The sequence below is a fragment of the Limulus polyphemus genome, unplaced genomic scaffold (assembly GCF_000517525.1).
Source record: "Limulus polyphemus unplaced genomic scaffold, Limulus_polyphemus-2.1.2 Scaffold1128, whole genome shotgun sequence".
NCBI classification, from domain to species: domain Eukaryota; kingdom Metazoa; phylum Arthropoda; class Merostomata; order Xiphosura; family Limulidae; genus Limulus; species Limulus polyphemus.
In genome coordinates this window covers 312175-323801 of record NW_013666738.1, presented here as the reverse complement: position 1 = coordinate 323801, position 11627 = coordinate 312175, and the positions used below count along the sequence as shown (strand labels likewise).

The 11627-nt window shown below is 31.6% G+C and overlaps 1 protein-coding gene across 1 annotated transcript in view; it reads right to left on the bottom strand.

Moving 5' to 3' along the window:
* Positions 1-264: 264 nt before the first annotated feature.
* LOC106462263 (pyruvate dehydrogenase phosphatase regulatory subunit, mitochondrial-like) overlaps positions 265-11627 on the bottom strand; it is a gene marked incomplete at its 3' end in the record, with an annotated part of 55096 nt that continues 43733 nt past the window's right edge. Inside the window, exons 9-12 of the mRNA XM_013922163.2 lie at positions 10937-11061; positions 7312-7504; positions 4887-5045; positions 265-389 (exon numbers count right to left, since the gene is read on the bottom strand). Coding sequence (XP_013777617.2) covers positions 265-389; positions 4887-5045; positions 7312-7504; positions 10937-11061 — 602 coding nt within the window. The remainder of the gene's footprint in view (positions 390-4886; positions 5046-7311; positions 7505-10936; positions 11062-11627) is intronic.

Genomic DNA, 11627 nt, shown 5'->3' with positions numbered 1-11627 from the left:
TTACCTGATTTAATAATGAAATTTTAAGTAAAGAAGCAAAGAGAGAAGAAACACAGATCAAAACTGCATGTAAAAACTTCCATAAATTATATTTACAGTGAGGAAAAACCCAGTATATAATTTTCAAATATGCTTACACATATGGTACACGTATGTATAAATAATACTGGAAAGGAAAGAACAAAATAAAAAATTTAATAAACTTACAACAACTCAAGCACAGGTAATGTGACAGGGATACATAGGTATAAAAGAGCCACTAACCTCTAGCTTCCATAATGACCATTGACTTGTCAGGTCGATGACACCAACTCCATTCTTACAAATATTATATTCCTTTCCAACATCATCAAAAAAAGGAGGCTTTTTAAATGTGCGTTTTGGTGTTACTATAAGAATCAACATATTGTTAATTAAGTAAAACATCTATAGCCAAAAGGTATAAAGTACTAATGACAGCATTCTTTGATATAATAGACAAAATATTAAGTGATAAGATGTGCAACACTGAATAATTAATGCAGTTTTTAAATAGAAAGTTTGTTTATTGAATTTTGTTCAATGTCATGTTAGACCTATCTGCATTAGCTGTCCCTAACTTTGAAGTGATAGACTACTGCTAACTCACAGGCTACTCTAATCAAATACTTACCAATCTTACCAATACTCTTATGATGCACTCATAGACCTAAAGTACATAATATTTTTTTTTTAGCAGTAACAAGGTGCTAACTACAAAATCTTGGATCCACAGTCCAGTATGCTAACCAATGGGCCACACTCAGCCTTTAACTCTCTTGGCACCGGCTCGGTTGAATTAACCACCATGTGACCACTTTGTACTCATTTAACATCATTATAGTTTTGATACTACTATCTTTTAATATAGTATGTACATCTTAACAAAATTTGGCAGAATTTCAGTAAACATTATAAGTCTCATATGCAAAAAAATCAGATTTTTTAGTGAAGTATTTTTAATAAACTTAAAAAAGATTTGTCCATGAATATATCAAGTCTTCTTTTGAACTAGTGCGTGTGCAAAATGATTTTCATGTTAAGATTAAAAATACTTTTCTTCATCTCAAAAACCTCAAATTTCATTTGCATAATCTCTCAAACCTCCTAAATACATTTCAAACATTTGTTTTTGGTAAAACTTTATCTTTTATCTGTTACTGGTGCTTCTGTCTGCCATCTTCTTTGCTCCTAGGTGTCCTCCCATAATTGACTCATGAACCAACTTCCTCACTTGAGTCCATTATTCTGTTGGTACCATGATCTGTTTAGCTTCCCCAGTAGAACTGCCTTGATAGATCCAGTACAGCACTCCCTTCTGGCCCGTATTCTATAGTTCTCTTTCCCCTTGCTTTGGTTCTCAACTTTTTCCTGGGCATTGTTCCAAAGCTTCTGCAGTGAATGATCTTTCTTCTGTGCTTCCTTCAGTTCCTGTAGACCTACATTCGAGATGTCACCTTTTAAGACTTGCAGGGGCTTGATGTCTTGTGTGCTTTTCTTCTTTTGAGCTCTTAATGTGATTGCAGATGCCTGATCAGTCTTCTTGCCATCTGGTTTCTCCGAACTTTTACTTCCTGGTATATTGCCAATCACCTAGTCATTGATGGGTGCCTTCATGGCCTCAATGTCTCCCACATAGTATGAAGTGTCCATCTATATTCTTGCTATGGGAAACTGTCCCATCAATCAGTACACACAAATTGTCCATCATCTGCTCATCAGATACTAGAATGATTCTCACTGCTGCATCCAATATCTCTTTCTTGTCCCTGACACAGCCTCCACCTACTGCATGTTGTGGTTTATTGGTACCTCTCAATGTTTGTCACATGCTCCAATCACTACCGGCACTCTTGATCCATCCATTAACTTGAGCTGACCATCAATAATGCATTGTTTAATCATGGTGATAGCACTTCCATCTTGTGATGATTCTGATGAATTGTCTCCATTTTGTTTCTTTTGGCAGCAGCACCCATGGTAACATTCACCCTTTTCTTGTTTCTTGCTACACCACCTTTGTAAGTAGCTCTAGCTGCTTTATGTTGATATTTCTGCTGCTGCTTGTTCGTGACAGACTTTCACTCACTCGCAATGTGCTCCATTTTATGGCAAGCATAACATCTCTTTTTCCTTTTGTCTGTTGACTTCTCATCACCTTTGGTGGCATCCTGCTTCTAGTCTGCCACCCCTAGTTTCAACTTTGACTGGTTATTCTTGGACTTTCCAGTTATACTCCCTCTATGGGCTTCCATATACTAACAGTAACATGCAAGTGTAGCATGTTATCATGAACTGTTCACATGTTAGTAGATCTTCCATTCCTTCAAAACTATCTTTACACTTGGCAATGTCAGTCCACCTTGTGAAGTATTAACATAGACATGCCACAAACTGAAATACAGTTTTTCCAGTGTTAGGTTTGGCTTCCCTGAACTTCTGGCAAAAGTGTCACTTCGGTAAGTTCATAGCACTTCAGCAAGGCCACTTTTAACCTTTCATAGACCATGGAATCTCCTGATGTCATTTCCGCATACATTTGCAGGCCTTTTCCTGTGAGAAGAAGACAGACAGACTGCCTAGTCACCTTTGTCCCAGTTATGACTTTGGGCAAATCTTTCATATCTTTGCAGGAAAGCATCAATGTTGCCATTCTGTTCATCACATTTGGGCAACTTGAGTCAGCTGGCTTTGACCCCATTGTAATTTGTGGGTCCCTCATCTTTCTGTTGGGTAGGCTTTGCAATCTCAATTTGTGTTCTTATTCTCTCTTTTTCCAGTCTCTCCTCTCTCTCCTTTTGGGCTGGTATTTCATGCTAATGTTCTTTCTCTTTCTTCCTATTTTCTCTGCCTATGTTCCTCTCTCTCTCTCTCTGTTGACACTCTTCTCTCTCTAGATTATGTTTTTGTTTACCAAACTCTTGTAGTTTGCCATCTTTGAGTCCAAGTCGCTCACCCTCTTTATCCACTTATCAAAGTCAGTCGACATAGTTATATAATGTGGTTGTGACCTCTACAATATTTCTGTCACCACTACAGATGTGCATATATAGACCTTTTGTCGCTTTTGTTTACATCTTCTTCTACCACTGTTTACTACTGTAGATACTGGCTAGATATTCTGATGCAATAATCTCACTGTTGGATGTACGAGACTGTTTATCTTAAAAGTTATTATTTAGTTTATTTAATGATTTAATATTTAATAATTATTTAGTTTCATAACAAGGGTGTTAAAATTAATTATTTTAAAAGCGATAGATATGACAAGTTTTGTTATGTAACTCTGTACAAGTCATACATTGTGCATGCAGTTTAATTCTTGTACTAGGTTTTTTGATATTGTTGAAATCATCTTGTTCAAAACTTCTACGTCTCTCTTGTTATGTGAATATTGTTGTCACAAGAGGGCTAGATATGTCTAGATTTTTCTGTTGCATGTTATAAATAAGTGCAGATACAGAGAGGAAGGAAGAAAGTTAGACAAAGTTAGTGACAGATACAGATCTAAACTGTGTTTGTATGATTAGTCATAAAGAATGTATAGCAGCAATTCTTAAAGTGTTATGATAACAGATTCTATTGTAAGAACAGAAACAGAGAAGAATAATTCATCTTGTCAATTGAGTTCTAAAGTAGTTGAACAGCCTGTGTATACTTGGACATAAAAGAAAATTACTTAAAGTTCTGGATACAACTTTGGTAACCCATGGGGTAATGCAAGAAAATTCATCACTAATTGTATTGTGATAAAAAAGGAGAGAAGAAATAATTTGTCTTGTCAATTGGATTCTAAAGTAACTGAACCAGCCTGTGTGGACGTTTGACAAAAAAGTGAATTATATAAAGCTCTAGATTCAACTGTGGTGAACAACAGTGTAACAAATTTTTGTATATATGTTTGAGTTGCTTTGAATATATATCATTTTAAAACAAGTGGATTGTGTGCCGTCTGTTTATTGTTGAAATTTATTGCCAACAAGTTACAGACACCTACTGTAAAGAATCTGGCCACTATATAAAAATCTGACACTCACTACTGTAAACAATCACTAATTCACAACAACTGAACTGCACACAATGTATAATTCGTAAACAGTTGGATAACAAAACTTATCATAAAATATCACATCTAAAAATAACTAAATATGATACCCTTACTAAACTATCTAAATTAAAACATTTGCATTAAACTTAATCTAAAACAGTCGTGTATATCTAACAGATATTACATTAAAAAGGGGTGGTCAACATTTTTAACAGTTGTGCCAACTTTAGGTTCTGAATTTTGAGTAAAGTGACATTGACTCTTAAAAGTATAAACATCAAACTGAAGACAATAGAAATAGAGAAAGGGGTTCAAGCAGTCAAATTAAGTAAATAATTAACAATACACAATGTATTTTAATCACATTTCAACTGTGTGTGGAAATTCAAGAAAATATTGTGCTTGTGCTATGACATGTGATATTTTTTAAATGACAGCCATGCCACAAGTTTTCATTTCATGCACCATTTTTGGCAAGCATGCTATGGATTGACCACTTTTGCAATAATACAATTAAAATATTATACTCAAAAGGGTGTTCAAAGAATCGGCTGTTGTTTTTTATTGTTTAGATACTGTTGAGCATGCAATGAAAGAGAAATAAAGATAAAACACAGTTACTTCTGGCAGATTTAACCAAAACAAAACAAAAAAAAACACTGATATACCTACCTACACTTGAATCAATAAACTCGGCAATTTCTTTTACAAGTTATTGTTATTCATAACAATAATGTAAAAACAAACCAGGTACATGTACATATGCATGCCTAATATAGTGATTTCTCAAACTAATGTCAGAAAGTTATCACAAGTTTACCTGTTCCTTTACTGCTGAACCAAAGTGGAAACTCTACTTCATTCTTCACTCCAAAAACAGCTCCATTTGTTTTGTGGAAAGGATAAAGATTGGAGGTTTTCATTGGACGTGCCGATTCAGAAAAACTTTGATGTGGAAATGATATGGTATAATGGATTCCTTTATAATAAACGAAAAATTGTTAAAGCACTGCAACATAAATCTTTCTAAGAATATGTTACAAATGACAGTAGAACTTATTATGTTAGTATAATAACGAAGTGTTTGTACCAAGACATACATTTTGGTATGCATGTGTTGTTTTCAAAACTAACAAAATCTTGATTTTTCATATTTGTTACCCTAACTGGAAGATCATGAAACCAAACAACAGTAGAATATGAGTCAATAAATGGTAATTAACAGTAAAAACTATGTAAGATGATGAAAAAAACAAATTAATACCAAACAAGCTGTGAGGTATACTATTTTTATCTATATATTGTTACTTTAATTAACAGTGTTAGTCATACTATTTAGTATATTAAATGTCATTACTAGTTATATATTTTTAATATACTTTTATTACAAAATTGTTGTGTATTGTATACACTACTAGATATACACTAGATACTAGATATAAACTACTGTTTCATTTAAATTCAATATGAGAGTTATGATTTAGATAGTAATAAAGCATGAGTCTTAAAGTAAGTTATTTTAAAAACGATAATTATGGCGAGTTTGCTTATGTAACTGTTTATGAATCATTGGTTGTGAAGTTCAATTGTTGTGAATTGACATCATGTTACTCAAACCTTCTGAATTTTTCTTGTTGCTTCAAGTGAGTATTGTTACATCATAACATTTTGTAGTTTGTAGTAAGTTCTAGGCCTCAGTTGGGCAATATATAGGTGACCAAGTTAGTGAGAAATATAATCAAATAGATCTAGACTGTGTTTGTATGTTTAGCCATGAAGTGTGTATAGTGATGACTTTTAAAGGGTAATAATAACAGATTGTATTGTAATAACAAAATAGAAAAGAACAATTCATCTTGTCAACTGGGTTCTAAATTAACTGAATCAGCCTGTGTGGACTATTAACAAAGAGACAATTATATTCATTTAAAGCTCTGGATACAACTGAGGTGATTAACTGTGTGACAAACATTTGTACGTACATTTGACTTGTTTTCAATAAATCATCTTAAAACAAGTGGATTGTGTGCTGCCCATGTATTGTTTAAATTTATCCCAAAGAAGTCACAGACACCTACTGTAAATAATCTAGCCCATACAAAACCTCACACTAAAAATCAGGTGGTAGGAAAACACAAAAAGCCCATTGTGTATCTTTGACTTAACAACAACCACCCTAATTTTTAGTTAATAGTTTGACATGGAATAAAAAAATATTCAGATTTATTACAATCAAGTATAAATCTTTTCAGTTGTGACATAATTACACCTTTGATTAATTTATTAGGGATTACACTTTTAACAGAAGGAAGACAGTCTTAATAGCAGTCACAATTTTATTTTCTGCTTAATTCTATATTGGGACTAATTAATAATTATACTTAGGTGATTCTACAGGCTATTACCCATAACAATCGATATCCGAGGACCATTCCTTTACTGTAAGTACTTAACCTTACCTGTAGTGTGTATCTATTAAGTGTATATATCAACTAAAGCTATACTAGTATCAATGTATGACAATTATATAAGCTTTGATAATTGTTTTGGATAAATCTGAGTAAGGCTAAAATATAGAATTATTGGACACACCTGATTAAAAAATGGTTTGAGAAATACTATTTATACAACTAAATAATAAAATTGAAGTCTACAAACAAACGTTATAAACTGAAGCTTGATGTTTCAAACATCATTGATATCTTCTTCAATGGCTACTAACATTTTAACAAAAAACAATGCTTGTTCTGTGGTGTGAGCACTTGATATTTGATAAGTGTGTCTGTGCTAATGTTGCTTTTCATGCAGAAGTTATCTTCAAAAATACAATATGGTTCATGAAAAGTATGTTCAAAGTTGTTTTTATTCATTACAATAATTCGAAAATTCTTCTAATCAGAAGGGTGATTATGTTCTAAAACATATGTACAGCTAAGGCAGAGGCACTCTATCATCCATTTTTAATAACATGTTTGTGTTCTTTTATGCTTTTAGACAAAGCATGAGTGATTTCTCTGTAATATAGTTGGTCCCATGTGTATTACAATGAATGCAGTAAACACCACCTGTGCATTTTTCAAGGATTAATAATAGTCTTGTGTTTGTAATTTCAAGTTACATAAGTAATATTTTTCACACTTTTTAATATATTAAATTTATATTTGATTTATAAAATCTGTAAGAAACTATGTAGAAAAATTATAAAAATGTTTGTATTTCAAAATGGTTGTTTTAATATACCATACCAACTAATTCAACTGTTCTGTCATACAGGAACTTGTTATTTCCTTGGTGGCCTAAACATCGTTTGATATCTAGTTTTGTAAGATTAACAAATGGCTTCTCTCCATTCATAAGTTCAGCTAAAATTCGACCATTTCCACCTGCTGTTACTATACCACTGGAATTCATCCCAGCACCAATGAACAGATTTTCTACCTATAAGTTAATGAACAAATCATTGTATTGAAAATTTATATAACTGACAAATATGGAGTTTAAATCTAACATTTTTACTAATATAAAGACACCTAACCGAAACTACTAATACAGTGTTTACTTAAATATAAAAACTATTTCTATATTGTTATGATACAAATAAAGATAGCATATGCAACTTAGCTTTTCTAGCTCACTTGACTGTAAGACACATTACAATTTAGATTATGTTATTGTAGTATATTGTACAAATGTTTCAAATTCATATTGTTGTTTACGTATTTTCTGTAACTGAATTTAAAACAATTTTGCAAGTAATTTTCTCAACACACCACAAGCCAATACTATTTTATTAGAAAGGTGTAAGCAGTGAAGATTTCACACATCATAAGGTATGCTGTCCTGTTAAATACTAGTAAATCTATTCTATTTCAACATATATAGATGAAAAAACAATGGTACTGAAAATATCAGTAACATAAAAAAAAGTTGTCAAACAGAAAGGCCTACAGCAAATGAACAGTATTGGACACTTTCCTTTGTGAATAATCTCATCACCTTACACCTTCAACTAAAATATATTCACAAAGTTAGTCTGTAACTAGGTTTTAAGAAAGGTTGTCACCTGATAAACACTCTGAAAATATTTCACCTTTTTAAATTTTTACAACAGTTAGTATAAAAATGAAACAGTCACTTAAATGCTAATTTTCTTGTATCTATGTTACTTTTCAAACATTTATTTCTTTGTTAAAACACAAACTCAATATTCACAAAATTGAACTAGCTGACAAACTGGCCAACAGTATTACAAACTCAATCAAATACTATCTCACTACTTCAGACATTATGTATCGTCCATGTTGTTCTAAAACTTTAAAGAAAATTTCTGATAATTAAGCCATGAGCTCATCATGTAGCATCAAACCTACCCTTGGGCAAACAACAGTACAAACATCTAAATTAAAAACACAGCCTACAATAAGTTTACCAAAGTGAGCATCTATCAAATCTATCAAATGTTTTGTGATGAAATGCCATCCCCTCAGTCTTCAAAGAAATGTGTAAATGCAACATAAATAAGATACAGAGGCAGTCTGTGCACTGAAAGGTTCAGCTCCTTAAGTATTACCAAAGTATTAATACTATTTAACCAAAACATCCATATAAATATTTTGTAAGGTAATCAGTCAGTAAGCTGCTTTCATATATTAGAACTTCAACCACTTGAGATTTGTACTTCAAGTGTAAAAACATGTTCAAAGGTATTATAGGAAATATTTAGAACATTAGAAACCTATTTTGATGGTAAATATTTCAATGTACTATTTTCTGTGGAATAATAATTACATAATACAGGAGTAAGAGACCAGAGATCAAGTGACTACCTTTTTCTGAATTAGATTAACCCTCTCTAAAGTTTGACAAATCTTGCAACCACCACAAAACTATGAAACTATACATACCATAGCTTTTAATCTAGTAAGTATATCTTCACAAAATTTGGGAAGCTTTTTAGTAATCATTACAACTCTTTTGTAAACAAAAAATTAAATTGCTTAATTAAGTATTTTTACTAAAAATCTGTGTGTGAATTTTTTGAGTCAATATCTGACTCAGACTAGTCTTAGTATGAGGTGCTTTTGATGTTAAGATAAAAAATATTTTTTTCACCTTTCAGTTTTCAAATTTCATCTGCATAACTTCTAGAACCTCTTATATGAATGTCAAGTTTTTTCAGGGAAACTTTATATTTTATCTGACACAAGAAAAATACCTGCCCCCAGTGACAGGAAAAGTTTAAGTTAATCTACGAACCTAAATTATTTCATGGACTTTAAAAAGGTTAATTCTGTTGCACTCTTGGTTTCACTCAGAACCAAAGCACTCAGCTACTTATACCACCCACTGCAAAAAGTAATTGTTGAGCATTTCAGTCATGCTAAGAGCCACTCAACAATAAAATAAGGTAAATTTACATTTTTATTCTTTAAGTTACGTCACATTTTGAAATGTGAATAATAGTGTGATTAATTCCTAACAATTTAGTGTAGAATATCATGCTTGCAATATAAAATTTGGCATCAACATTATTCATACCCGTTCTCCTGTCATTTCTAAAGTGAATGTTGAGCTTGTTGTTTTATTTCTCTTTGAATGTTGTCTAACTACTGAACCAACTTAAACTAGAAATCACCAAGCAAATGCATATCTTTGGTTAAAGTATTGAATTACATAATGCATGAGCTTCTTGTCTGCATACCTTGTGGAGAAATATTTGTATTTAATTTTTTTCGTATATTTATTCTTATTTAACCTAACAAGTTTTTAATTTTTACATTGTAGTTACTTTTATAACAATAAATAAAAAAATATATATACAAAAAAGGAAAATTGTTACTGTATGTGGGTCTTAAAAGTTAACCTTAATTTTGATAGGACTATTGTTTGTACTTTAATGAATTTTTATTTATTTCAAACATTTAATTTAGAACAAAATAATTACATGCATAAAACTTACAATTTCCTATAACTATTATAATTTAACTGGCTTTCTAACTAAGCTAGAAGTCTGAGGGAAGAATCATAATTCCTTCAGCTAGTTGAGCAGAGCTCAGCACTAACTTTGAATGTATACACTGAATAATTCTAAAGCTGATGTGAAAAATGAGTTAGCATTATATGTAAATCACTAAATTAATATCTTCTTTTCCTATTGGTTATAAATAAGATATAGCAAACATCACAGAGGATTACTGACATTTTTTACTGTGACATGAACACGTTTATATCCCTGTATCCATAGGATTACACAAAATATCAATTATATGAGATTTCACAAAAACTGTAGGACATACTTAAATAAAGAACCTAAGAATTATTCCTTAAAAAACAGATGGTAAACATGTTCAAGAAGATAGATGGATGGCTCTTTTAATATTCTTTTTTACATATCTGAAAGAATACTGTAACTGAAGATTCTTTTCTCATTCATGATATATTCCATTTTATGACTTCACAAAATTTTGTGAAGTTCTTAATAATTCTAAGTTACTAGTGGATTTTAACCACTTCTATTCAAGCTATTACTGATACTACAACACTGTCTGATAAATATGTTGTTCTTTAATAAATACAAAGATATAAAGCTGTTATTTTTTCAATAAAAATAATTTCACTTACATTTATATTTCAAGACATATATATTTAATTGATGCATTACAACTAGAAATCAAAAACAGGCAATTGCTCAACTATGAAAAAGTACAAGAAAAACAGTGAAATTAACAAGTACTTTTTAAGACACAATGTACTTTCATCAATAGTTTACTAGCACTAGTTTCAAAATATCAGTCAAAAACTGTTCAAAATAGAAAAAGAATATGTGTATGTAAAGCACATACTTGAATATAATAGGAAAAGTTACCATACCTCAGGAGACTCTCCTAGAAAATGTAACCCATCAGGAGTAAAACTTTCAGGGCCATTAAACATTTGACGAATCTCAGCCTTTTTCAAGAAAGGAAATCGGTGCATAACAGGCATATAGTGATGATGTGTAACACTACCACCAACAAATGTTTAAACAACTCTATTCAATTATGTACTACAGCTGCCCAATGTTGGCTAACAATACGAAGAATTAAACTGTGGTGGAATTCTACAATTTCTTCTAATACCTATAGAGTGATAGGTTTCTTTTTTGTGAGTGTAAAACACTTAAATATACCAGTTCGATATTTTTAGCTGTCTTATTACTTCTAGATAGTAGAGGATTACTGACATTTTTTATTGTGACATGAACATGTTTATATCCCTGTATCCATAGCAATTCCACTGATGAGGAGTGGAATTCTCTGAAACTCGTCTGGCTCACAGACACACACCCAATGAAAGAATAGCCCATTCTAAGCTTTTACTTGTTGTAAAACAAATGTTTAAACAACTCTGTTCAATTATGTACTACAGCTGCCCAGTGTTGGCTAACAATACGAAGAATTAAACTATGGTGGAATGCTACAAGTTCTTCAAATACCTATAGATGATAGATTTCTTTTTTGTGAGTGTAAAACACTTAAATTTTCCAGTTCGATTTTCGATACCTCACTACTATAAAGGCTTG